Source organism: Thermobia domestica, chromosome 11, assembly GCF_964235325.1.
Source record: "Thermobia domestica chromosome 11, izTheDome1.hap1.1, whole genome shotgun sequence".
Lineage (NCBI taxonomy): Eukaryota > Metazoa > Arthropoda > Insecta > Zygentoma > Lepismatidae > Thermobia > Thermobia domestica.
Genome location: NC_137464.1, coordinates 45,440,802 through 45,454,742, shown reverse-complemented (window position 1 = coordinate 45,454,742; position 13,941 = coordinate 45,440,802). Strand labels below are relative to the sequence as shown.

At 37.1% G+C, this 13,941-nt stretch overlaps 1 protein-coding gene across 1 annotated transcript in view; it reads left to right on the top strand.

The window, feature by feature from the left end:
• Positions 1–13,941, top strand: part of LOC145664067 (synaptogenesis protein syg-1-like) — a 997,265-nt gene that overhangs the window by 645,369 nt on the left and 337,955 nt on the right. Inside the window, exon 6 of the mRNA XM_081730408.1 lies at positions 6,760–6,911. Within this exon, the coding sequence (XP_081586534.1) occupies positions 6,760–6,911 (152 nt within the window). The remainder of the gene's footprint in view (positions 1–6,759; positions 6,912–13,941) is intronic.

Here is a 13,941-nt window from a genome sequence, read left to right as displayed (position 1 = left end):
CTGGAAGTCGCTCTTCTGGATGAGTGGCACAACATTCCCCAAGAACTCATCGATAATCTGATTGAATCCATGCCACGCAGGTGCGAGGCTCTGTTGGTTATTCGAAGTGATCATATGATATATTAAGGAACAATCAGTGTTGTTGCCTTGCCTGTTTGTGAGCAGTTCGAGAGGTACACACATAACCGTCTTGTGTCATGAGCCATGTGAACAAGGTTTTCCGTGCCCCAACACCAGTATGTGCCCCATTTTTCTAGTGTATCTTAAAGCATTCATTTTTGTAAGATATATATGAGTCAAACACAAGCTTATTCATATCTTATCTTAAGGTCTTGTGTGATGTTTCAGCTGAACCCCTAATTTTTTTGAGAATTATATACAGTATAGTGGCGGATCCAGGATATGATCAAGGGAGGGGCTAAACCATAGTTTGCAGTTTTATCCAGTGTAAAGCAGGATTGAAGCCCATTTTATGCAGTGTATACTTGAGTGTGAAGAGAGGGGGGTGATAGCCCCCTTGGATCCGCCTCTGTGTGTATATATGTATATATATCTACCTATATATACATACATGATCGAAAATGGCCTCGAATCCATACTCGCTGAGATGAACAGAAGATGCCGTTTAAATCCACAAATTCAGCCCCATTAGTACTCTAAGGGGGATGGTGACATGTAAAGATAATTGAAAATTATCGGTATTAATGTCAAATTCATAGTTTTGGGGCTTCACAACTTCATTGGGGACAGTTTTGGTGCCTTTTGCGTCCAAAATGAAACGTATTCTCCCCGTGCGAAGAACGGATATTCTGCTAGTCTGTAATAATAACTAACGGAAGTTTCACTTAATATATTTCTCGCTGCTCAAATTTACTCACTTGTGCGGTATATGTGTGTAAAGTAGAACTAAAACCTGTTGCTTTAAGTATTTTTCCGTTAGCGAAATACATTGCATATATAGTAGGACGTCGATAATCCTAACGTCAAAAATCCGAACGCGGTCCCTAGAAGCTTTTTACATTTTGTCTTAACGCGAGAAACAAATAATAGCGTGTCCATCGACGTTATGTGAAGTCAATGTTTTTACAAAAGTTCATTTATATGTAATTGTTCGTCATGTATTTTTATTTTTTTTATTAGGCCTATAAATTTTAAGTGTGACTTACAAGAACAGTGTTATTTAGAGTACAAGCAGGTTCTTCAGAAACATTAAATGTAAGTAGCCTTACGTACGGTATTGTAATTACTGTATGTACTGAATAACCACTGTATCGATAGAAGAACATACCGTACAGTATATAAGCCTAAATGGCATTTTCTTGGTCATTTTCGAAAATCCGAACTACCTGTGGTCCCAATTAGTTCGAATTTTCGACTTCCCACTGTATATGTTGCAGACATGTTACAGCAAGTAAGATTACTAGCATCAGGCCAACAAATAGTTTTTAGACTATATTTTCCTGTTTTTGCCAATATTTCCGAAATGGTTTCAAAATTTCCGGAATTTTACATAGAACAATGAAGATATCTCTATGAAATATGTTTGATTTAACATATTAACTAAAATGATTCTGTGATTAGCAAAAATGATGATTCTGATAATACCCAAATTTTCCGTTTTTTCCCCAGCTCGGGAAAACCGTAAAAAACTGTTTTTCTACCCAAAATTTCTGTTTTTTTTTTCACAGACCTTTACAACACTAGTCTGAACACACGGTGCACCGAACACTCCTACCGATGGCGAATGTTAACACCACGACATCGGCAACTACAACTAAAATGAATACGTTACCATCGCCACTAGAGCTTGGCACAATGGCAGAGCGTTGCATTATCTGATGAATCCCGATATCATCTTCATCATGACGATGTGAGGGTGCGAATCCGTCGTGTTCCAAGGGAACAGCTCCTTGACATCTGTACTGGGGGGCGGAGACAAACTGGCTGCGGCTTAATTATTATCTGGGGAACATTCAGGTGAGCATCCATGTGTCTATTGGAGCTCGAGGAAAGCACCATGACGACCGAGGCGTCACACGCTGCTTGCAGACTACGTACATTCCTTCATGACGGCCATGTTTCTCATCGGTAGTGGCATTTTTCGACAAGATAATGCACCATGTCACAAGGCCAGGAGTGTGATGGAGTGGTTCGAGGAACACAGGAGCGAGTTCCAAGTGCAAACTCTCCGGATCTGAACCCAATCGATCACATCTGGGATGTGATTGAACGTGACCTGAGGGCGCATCACCCCCTCCCCGGAATTTACGGGAATTAGATGACCTGTGTGTGCATATGTGGTGCCAACTCTCTCCAGCGACCCACCGAGGAACATTGCGACCACGCCAAGACGCGTTGCCGTTGTTATTCGTGCCAAAAGGTGGACATACTAACAATTAGGTAGGTAGTCATAATGGTCTGGCTGATGTGTGTGTATATTTTAACTCATATATTTTGTCTCGACTCGAATTTCGAGACGTCTCGACTCGAATTCGAGTCGAGTCGAGACAGAGACTGTCGAGTCGAGACACGAGTCGAGACAGCAACATATTTTCGAGTCGAGACACGAGTCGAGACAACATTTTCTCGAGTCGAGTCGAGACAGGCTTAAATCTCGACTCGACTCGACTCGAATGCATCCCTAGGAATGTACAACTCGTAGGATGTGGTGCTATACTTTTTAAAATTTCTATACTTTTAGTGTGCCCCTAAAGTGTAATAAAGAAATAATTAGAATTGAACAATCTACACGAAATTTGCAATCGAACAGTCCAAACAGTACCTCTCTAGAGCTTGTGGTTCTCGACATGTTGTGAAAACAATTGGCCTTAAACACATAATCGTCCACAAACATAAACTTTTCTTGACCACAAACATATATATACCTACTATTTTAATATATAGACTTTACTGATGTTGTTTTCAGGACTCGTTCCCGGTCTGGATGATGCCCGGTCATCCGGTTCATCCGGCCGAAAAGGACGATGAGGAAAATCGTTCGCTTCAAATTGATTACATAAGTTTAATATTACTTAAATCAAGTGGTGCGAGCCTTCCCAGGTTCGATTTTGGGTTGGGACATTCGGTCGAAAAAGTGTTAAAAGTATTTTCAAGCCAGCCATCCTCCGAATAAGATTTTTCCCAGGATTTTCGTTGTTCGCACCAGGTAAATGCCGGATGGTACTTAAACAGATTGCAGGACCCTTTCTTCCTTACTCAGTCCTTTCGTCCTTCCTCGTTTGCTGGATAGTAGAAAAATATGCTCGCCAAGGGACGTCAACCCTCATATGCGTTTCTGTCAACCTCAGAGAATAAAATTATCTATTTTCGTTTTTAAAATTAACGTATATTACAAAAAAAAAAAAAAAAAGATATATCATTCATTCCTTATGCACGTGATAATTTTAGAAACAGTATAATACTACTAATAACAGCAATAATATATAATTAATTTATCTAGTAATCAGACCAGTAGCCAGCCCAAAAATGTAGGGTGGGCCCGATCCAACCATATTATAGTTCATCACTATATTATAGTTCATTTGCAAGCCTACCGTAAAAATTTAGGGGGCCAGCAAAAATTATGGGGGGCGACCCCCCTAGATCCACTGGATACGGGGCTTCATAGTAATCATCATTTTCGAACTCCAAATAAGCGTCATTGTCCTTCCATTTGTTAAATCCTTCCTGTCGCGTCGTAAACGTATCTGAATTTTAAAAGTTGATGCAGAGTTGCTATTTGCCAATTCTCAAATCATTATTCACTTATTTTAGTTGGAATGACTGTTAAAAATCTGAGTGTGTGTGTGTATTATAGTTATTTAATGAACATATACAATTTGTCTACACATTTAAAAACTGTAAAACAGAAGCGTGTATTCTAAAATTATCGTATATTCACCTATTATCGCAGTATATTAAGCATTAAGGTTTAAGTTATCGTATATCACGATAAATTATTGTATGGCTTTCTTTTATATTGTATCTTTCGGTTTTAAGTCCCATAGTTATGCTACGTAGGTTAAAGGAGGGATCGATGATGAGAATGAATAGGGTTGCCATTTGTCCCGGAAAATCTGGGATCGTTACGGAATCGAGATCTGTGTATCGCCGTCCCGAAGATATTTCTTGGTACGATTTTAGCGAAGAAGAAAGTAAGGGAATATTAAAGTTAGCTTTTTTTTTTTTTTTTTTTTTTTTTACAGGATTATGTATATAATTATTTTCTTCAAGTTCTGAGTATGGCAATTCAAAAGTTGCAAAAATTTGAATACATAAAACATGGATATAATTAAGTTTACGATTTAACTACTATGACATTGAACGAAGCATTCGTTTCATATGGCAAGGGACAAAAGGTTTTACTACTCAATCTTAATGTTATCTTTAGTACTCTGTTTCGGAAATATTTTAATCAATAATCCCTGACCGATATTTTTGGTAATTTTCCGCTGATCATTCAAGAAGAAGAAAAATATATTGTTTTAAGTAATAAAACTGAACAGACAACAATGGGAACATTTTGGAGTAGAACATATTGCCAATGAATTAATCGCTCTAAAAATAAATAAATAAATAAAGATACACACGAACAAACAAAACGTGTGAAAGGAAACATCATACCCTGAATGAGCTAAAACAGACTCGGAAAGTCACGAAACGTAACAGATCCAAAGAAATTGAATAATAATAATAATAATAATAATAATAATAATAATAATAATAATAATAATAATAATAATAATAATAATAATAATAATAATAATAATGATAATAATAATAATAATAATAATAATAATAATAATAATAATAATAATAATAATAATAATAATAATAATTTTGCTTACCAGAGGGAGGGGATAAATTATCTGCTTACATTTGCTTAACTAGGGAGGAAAAGGTCTATTAAAATCACAAAAAATGTGAATACGTAATACTTGAAAACTCTTATCTAATGGAAGAAAGTAAATTAGTGTAACATTTCTTTTCATTTTAAGCATTTCAAAGATTCTTTTAATTTAGTAGCGTCCAGGATTTTCATTTTAGAAATGTGGCAACCCTAAGGATGAGTGAAATAGTGGAATTAAGAAAGTAGGAGGAAATGGGAAAACTCCAAGAAAATCCAAGCACATACAGTGTTTGTCCACCACAAAGCCAAGGGATTTCTCTGTAAATTTGGGGGAGACATTCAGATATAGAAGGCATTAATAGGATTTTAAGACAAGTTGCATTCAAATTATGGCAAATATTGTATATTCCAAAATAAAATGCGGGGCCCACATGAGCTTTGGGGTACCCTGGCCCCCCTGGCCACCCCAGGATAGGTGTCCTTGGAAAAACAAAGTTTGGGGTCAAAACCAGGGATCGCACTCATCAGAGATGAACGATCTACCACTGAGCCACTGGGGCCTTAATTGTCTTCAAGAAAACAGTGATGAGGTACTTTTTCTCAATGGAATCCATGAAATAATCTTGGCCATTACATTTTCAAACCTAATCGTTGCATTAGACACCCCACGGATCTACGAAAAATGTCTAACTCACGAGAAACTCTCCTCTGTGATATTTTTTGAACTCTGGAAAAATGCCTGCATAAATAATATTTCGTTGTCCTGGGTATTAACACTAACTAAAGATATACCACATTGACTTGACACCTAGTCTTCCGTTCCAGGCGCTGCTATCGGCTGAAGGAATTCCACTCCCTTTCGCCAAACCTCACTCGGTTAGCAACAGCTGAACCCTTATTGGCTCAACGCGTGGGTGTGAGCTTTAGTTCGCATTTTTGCCACGGCTCAAGACATTTTGGCACCATTATAGCAGAGTAATCTTTAGCCCATCACAGATGAAGCCATTTTCATCAAATTTATTGCGTTAATTGTTTGCTTGGTGGAGGTGCATCAAATTCTTAGGCCATTTCCGTCAAAACTTTTCAGCGTTCTTTGACTTCCAGGACTTTTAATTGTCCACTTCTGTTGGCTAACAGTTATGATTGTCTCAAAAAATTATAAATACTAAAAATATATTAAAAATAATAAACATAATTAACAATTACCAGCCATAGACTAATTATGTGGAAAGCAATAGATAAAAAATAATAAACTGTATACCTACTTTTGCACCCCTCTACATTTAATAATGTAAATTATCAATAACAAATATGTTCATACAGGGTGGAGGGGCAGGAGGCCAACTATCCCCCAGGGAAGCTGGGAACCCATTTTAAGACAAAATTTTCTTACTCCGTATACGATACGAACACAAAAGTGAAGCATCAAAGAGGTTCACTACATTACATAAACAAAACAGGACACACAGGTAAATAAAACAAAAATGAGTCAGTAAAAAAAAAAATATATATCTACTATTAGGAACCCTAGAAATAATATTTATTGGCATGGCTTTGAAATTTGTCAATATTGTTCCCTTAATTAATTTCTCAAGTATGGAATGGACCCAGGGCGTAACTAACGGTCCCGCAGACCTTGTCATGCGAGAGGGCCCATAGGTTTTGGGAACCCATAAAGAGTAAGAGAAAGATGGAAAGAAGGCGCCCAAGAATTAGAAAAACAAGTTTTTTCTAGGGGGCCCAAATACATATATTAATGCTTGCCCCCCCCCCCTCCCCCGAAAAAATCTAAGGTACAGCGCTGTTTTCATATTGTATTAAATAAAGAATATTGCATAACATTTCATATGCCAATTTTAATATTGTTTATCTTTATTTTAATATTATTTATCGTTGTTTCTTTCTTGCAGTACGGCCGATTAATGCAACAATTGTATCCAGCAGTGAAATGATTTCTGCGGGTCACATTCATGTTCACAAATGCGAATCAATGGGATCAGTACCTCCAGCGAAAATTGTGTGGTTATTAGACGGGGAGCCAATAAAAACTGCAGAGACAACGGTAAGTATTTTTTTAAAAAAACAAATATCATTAATTAAGAGAAATAAAAGTGTGGTTTTAAGATTCGTACCATTATTTCTGTACTCAATATAAGTACAATCAAGTGGGACACGTGCCGTTAGATAGTGAAATTCACTTTTTCTTTCTTTCTTTCTTTCTTTCTTTCTTTTTTTTTTTTTTTTAAGAATAAGAGCGCAGAGTAATACGGTAAACTTGCACATTTTCTCCTTCTAAAAGGAGTAGTATCATAATATATCTGCTTTCATTGGTAGGGATGCGCTCGAGACAAGATTTATGGCTGTCTCGTCTCGAAAATGTACTGTAAAAGTATTGTCTCGACTCGAAAAATTTATATTTCACTATTGGAAGAGCCCTGTCTCGACTCGAATTTTGTCAGGAAAATCCTGTCTCGTCTCGTATCGTGCGCATCCCTATTCATTGGCACGTCTCTCATTGCAAACTCAGAAATGTATATGTATTATTGTCTTCGACTTACGTATTTATGATGAAGTAGTAATTATCCATTTTGAAATTGGTCATAGCCTGTATTATTCCTCTTTTTTCTTCCTCTGTAACTTCCATCGCGTCCGTTAGAATACAATTTCTTCTGAAACAATGCCCAATCAGTTTTCTTTTAATTGCATTCAACATTGTTCGTCCCTCCCCTACTGTTCAGAACCGTTTTCCCTTATGTCTAGGCTATTTTTATTCAGTCTTCTCCATATTCACATTATAACACCTACTAATCGTTTTTCATACTTTTCATGTTTCTGCGTCGTAGAGCACACTCCAAAAGAAGCATTTGAATATATTTTGTTGTTGTTGGTAATATCTTTGTTCAAAGACAAAAGATGTATTTGTAACGTTCCTTTTAACGCTGAGGTTATATGAGACTTGAACTTACAACTTGAGTTTCTACTGGGAATCCAATCTGATTATCTTGAGCCGAGAAGGCGTTCGTTTATCATATAACCACAAGGGACTTCTGTTCATAAGGGAAGATGAACGGGAATTATTCACTGAGAACTCTGTCAAAAAAGAAAAGAAAGAAAATACATTATAATAAACTTTTTTTTTTTAAAAAAAAATCATGATTGACTTTAGTTAGTTCATCGATTAGAGTTTAATGTCCTTTTTTGACTCTGATAGCATTTTTAGACAGGACGGAACCCATTGCGAAAAGTGGAATCCAATCCATTATTAGTGTTTATATGCAAAACAAGTATCTGCAGCGTAAATCGAACCCAAGACACACGCACCGAAATGACAATAAATTTTTGAAGATTACAGTGTCTTCTTTACGTTTCCCGCCTCAGGGAAACTTACTTTTTGGACACTCCTCGTGTGCTATGAGTATTTGATTCAAGCAATAAAAGCGATGTGCTAAAAAGCCAAATGAACATATGTTCGTACACTAATTGTGATTAACAGTGCAATGATTTCTAAAATGTTCCACGGATTAATTTATCAGAGCGACATAATGAAGCTCTGAAGAACATATTGTTTGCAATCCTTTACTCACAATACCTTAAGAGCACGCTGGTATACCCATTCGACCATCTGACTTCTATTTTCCAGTGCGAGCGGTCCCGGGTTCGATTCCCGGTGGGGGCACTCGGTCAAAAAAATTGCAAAACGCTTTTTCAGGCCAGCCATCTGAATGATGTTTTCCTGGGTTTTCCTCATTCACACCAGACAAATGCCGGGGTGGTACCTAACTTATAGACCCCAGGCCGCTTCCTTCCTTCCCTTTCCCCGGATGGTGTGCTCGCGGAGGGATGTCATCCCTCAAAACGTGACGGGCTCAAGTATCTTAGATGCCGAAAGCCCAGACATCTAAATCCTAAATCCATGTGGCCTCACATAGCGTAGTCCCTAAAGCTCTCATCTTTGGTGAAAACTGTACTGGGTTCGATTTCCGGTGGGGACTTTTGACCGAGAAAGTGTAAAAGCATTTTCTGAGTCAGGTTTTCCTTATTCACACCAGGCAAATATCGCGATCGTATCTAACACCCAGGTCGCTTCCTTTCCTCCCCATTTCCCCAGGTAGTGTCACTGGCCAGTGATAATATCTGTCAGGCTAATTTGGCCGTAGCTACCGAAAACCCAGAAATGTAATTCCTAATCCTTGTTTTGCATTGGCTATTTTATTGGTACATGTATAATAGAAAAACTCTAGAATATCATTTGTTGCTTCAGACAAAGAGAAGTGTTTAAAACATGCTCTGAAACACAGTTGACTACAGAAAGTCCATTAACCAAACCCAACTTCAATTAACAAAATATTGCAATGAATAATAGAATCACATTTAGGAGACAAAGATATACACATTGAATGATTAACAGCCTACATGTAGGCGATGAAAGTAATAAAAAAAATTACGAACGAAAAGGAAGCTTGAGGAAAATTAAGAGAAAGTTAATACAAAATGGAAAATGCACTTAGTAAAAATGCACTAAGTACTACAAAAAAGAGATATGTTAAGAAGTTGCATAACAAGACCCAAAAATTTATTCTCTTTGAGCCCGAAATATTTCATGCATTAGAGCAAGCAACAAAGAGAATGTTTCGAGCGGAATGTTAGTGTTTCTACTTTGAACGTGAAGAAAGGGACTTAAGTAATGTTAATAAATATTAGATCAAGAAAAGATTATACCCATATCATTGCCAAATTATTAAGAAAAAGGTGCTCTTCAAAGGTTTGGAAAGGTATCTCATAATGAATGTACTCGCATTGCATAATTAACATCTACTTTGTTTTTTTTTAAAAAAAAAAGTGTTACTTTGTTATGGAATATTTTGTTTGGCGTTTGTAGCTCGAGAACCAATAAAACTGATACTTTAAGTTTACCTACTCTAAATTTTATAACTGAAGAGCCGTACGAAAAGAAAAAAAACTCTTATGTTATCTGTCCTGATTATATCTGGAAAATTAAAGAAAAACGTATATTCTGATTTTTATCTATTTTATATTTCGAGAATAAAGACCCTATACAGGGTGTTCGGGGTAAATTTGACACTTTTGGGCAATAGGAAAAAAAACATGGAACATCGTTTTTTAAACAAATTGTATTGAACGCATGGAAACGGTACAGCAGAAGAAGAGCAAGAAAAAGCAAATTCACTTAAAGAAACCATCCTTTTGGCCACAACTGCCTTAAGGCGGCTCTTGAATCTGGAGCATGCAGCCTTCATGGTGTCCCTAGGGAGAGCTGAAAATGCCCGCCTGAATCCTGTCGATGAGCTGGGTCTTTGTGTTGTAAGCAATGTGATTGATGTGTTGCTCCATCACACCCCACACATAATAATCCATAAGATTGCAATCAGGAGAGCTAGGGGCCAGATGCCGATACTGGTGAAGTCATACAAATTGTCACGCAACTACTTCAGTATCTTCCCAGCAGTATGGCAAGGAGTGAAGTCTTGTTGCCACATGTAGAGTCGTCCAGCAGCCACCCTCTCCAACTAAGGCTTCACAAGGGTGGATAAATCTCCACATACCCATTTGCATTTAGCTTGAGTCCCTGTTGAAAGGCATGTAGTGACATCACATCAATCGGATCGTCTGATTGTCTTCTGTGAGCTGTTCTTGAAGCCACGGCTTCGTAGTCACCGTTGCACTTCTTCATTGCACTTCGTATCGCTTTCACAGTGTTCAAGGAGCACTGAGCAGTTGTCTTGATTGCAGAATTTGGTTCGCCGGCACGAATCATCATGATGCAAGTAACTCTTTTCCAATATTTTGATTTCTTCCACTTGTCCATTGTAGTTCTGTTTGACTTCTCAGGTGTATCTGAAACTAAAGAGAAGTAATATGTGAGAACGCTGGCAACACCTACTGACAATTCATACCTACATGCAATAAAGCCAACTGTCAAATTTACCCCGAATACTTTGTACTATAATTTTACCTGCCCGTATTTTAGAACACCAGGACCGATAAAAATAATAATAATAATAATAATTTTACCAACCCCATTATAATATTCGGGAATCCTGAAAAAGATTAATACCCTGATTTTACTTATCCTAATTTTGGAATTGGAGAATCAAACGAACTCATAGTCCAATTTTATCTACCTTAATTTCTCTACCTCGTATTAGACGTTCATGATAAGGCTTACGAATAAATATATAGATAATTAATCGTGTTATCTAAAGAATAATGACTAAAAGCTTCTCCACTTGATCCTTGCCTGTAGGCAACCACAAATACATGATTGCACTGTTCTGTTGCATAAGAGTTTCGAAATTTACGTGCACTTCAATGTATGTGACAATACAATTCTTACACGTTTTAAAACATGATTCGTAGGAAATAAGCCACTTGAAGTTTTAATCTTTACAAATCTAGCATGTAAGGACCCTATGCAGAGTCGTTTTCAGCATTGTATTAAGAGTTTGATGAACATGTGATTCTAACTTCCCTATTTAGAACAACTTTCATGAAGTTAACAAGTATTTAGACAAAAGAGGACAGGCCCAACACTCAAGAAGAAATCAATACAAGAGAGAATAGGTCACTTTTACCTTGATTTCTCCTAATGTGTTTGGACAATCCTGCAATAAAATCACGACTGGCCTTTTTGAATATAAATCGTTATTAACTTAATACAACGCTTTAAACAACTCTGCATAAGGCCCTAAGCGTTTATGTCTTATCTCATCATTGTTTCGTTCCACAAGTAGATTGGGTTACTTCTGGAAATTACTATCCTGAATCTGATCTGCAGTGGCATGCTCAGAATTTCGTTAAGGGTGAAGTTCAAACAATCAATTTTATTTCCTTTTAGAACAGACGTGATTTTTGTATGTATTTAGTTTATATATATTAAATATTTATTTTTCTATAACATCTTGCTCAAGGAAGGCTTCAAGACCCCCCTTACGTACGCCACTACTGTTCTTTATAGGCTTTAACGAATAAATTAGCAGACACACATACAAGCACCAGAAAAGTGTTACTTGTAACCAACGGCACCGACTTTCCAAAGTTTATGTGGGTGCATGTCAATGGTGGAACGTGTTATCGTATATTTCAGGGAAGTCTCGATGTTCGATTGATTGATTTTTAGTCAAAATCTTTTATCAAGACTGTCATAAAAGCTATGCTGTGATAAAGTAAAATGTACCGGTAATATAAGGATAAGTTGGGGCTGCCCTAGCTCAGTCGGTAACACGGCTGACTTAAACGCAAGAGAAACGGGTTCAAACTCAGGTCCAAACTAAAAAATCTTGTTGGTGCGCCGCACCCACAAGATTATTTGTGTGGGTACCGGAGCTCTGGAGCACCCACGTAGTCGGCGCGCATGCTTGTAACTCCTTTAACAGCACAACCAGTCGGTAATTCCGGAGTAGTATTTCAGTCTCCCTGCCTCCACAGCCTTTGAATTACTTCCACAGATTTCCAGAGGATGGTTAACCAGTACAGATTTAAAGAATGAAATGGCCAATCTGTCATCTCAATTTTTCTTTCTTTGTGGTACATTCTGATTAGTGTTGCATAATAATATTACAATAAATAATTTTGGTGTCATATTTTTTGTTAACAACTATCTGTAAGCAAAGTAGCCTTTCTCATTAGTCAAATAGTGTCTAGTTGTGTCTTTGGTTTAGAGTTCGATTCCAAATGAGAGAAGCTTACCTCTATTGTGTTGGGGGTCTCTCTGGTTTAATCCTCGACCAAGTAAGTTTGTGGTGTACAACAATGTATCTATAGCTTTTCTCGGGGTATTCCCGTTTCCTCCCTCTTTCTCATTTCATCCAATTCTTCCATCATTGTTCACTTGCTTTTATCATCATCTCCCTTAGCCTAAAGGTATAAACGTGGGACGTTAAACTGGAAGATTTCATTTTCAGTTTTTGCCAAATGAGAGAACATCGAACGTACCACAGTGGTTCAGGTTACACTTTAAATTATTGACATAGCCACGATGTTGACAAAAATAAATAAATAAATAAATAAATAAATAAATAAATAAATAAATAAATAAATAAATACAAACCAATGAGTTAGAATGTAAGCATTGTATATGCGTTTTATTGCAAAATATTAACTATAGGCATAATATTTTAGTCTTAAAAATTTAAGGAGTTAGGTATACTTAGGGTTGCCAGATTTTGTAAACGAAAAACCGGGACACCAAACTCAGGCCATGGTTCGTATGGTCCATACGGTCATGGTTCCTACTCATTTGGTCAGAACCAATTAATTAGTTGTCTTTTGCAGGTTACTACTCACAATTTTCCAGCTCATTCCATACACAGGTAACACAAATCAATCTCCATAAGGGATACATAAAGAATCTGAAAAGGTGACATAAGAAGAGTCGCCTGACGTCCCTAATTCCGAATTCTGATTTGTTGTGTTTAACAGGTCTTAAATATTGCACCAATTACAACACACTCTCCCATTTATGCTTGAAGAGATACATTTTTCTTTGTTGCGTCATCACCTGAGTCAGGAACACTACTACAAACAAAAAATTACAAATTTAGCACTTAGCAAGAAAAATACATTTACTCTAAATTCAGAATGATAAACACATTCTGAATCTTTTAAAAACAAGGCACTGGGAAAAACACTTTCTTTCTATTGAAAGTGATATTCAAGAAATTATTACCATAACAATGCCCCCTCACGAATATTTTTAAAAAAATCTTTTTTCTTTCCTCTGGAAGCTAAACAACCCATAGGACGAAAGAATGGATGTGATTTTCAAACTCCTTGTTGTTTGCAGAGCTCTTTCGTGGCTAAGCGGTTAGCGTTCGCACCTTTGGCGTGAGAGACTCGTGTTCGACTCCCGGTCGCAGTTCATGTGGTTCGAATTCCACGTTAATCAGTAGGTCCCATCTCATATAGCCTCGCTGCTGAAAGGGACGTTAATCTCAAAATCAACTTATCTTGTTGTTTGCTTAGTAAAATTAAGTGGCTGCACAATTTTCCGTTTTAGGTGAGACATACTTGCAGGTTGATTTTTTTTTTTTTAATCTGAAGAACGAAAACCGGGACAAACAGGCATCCTGAAA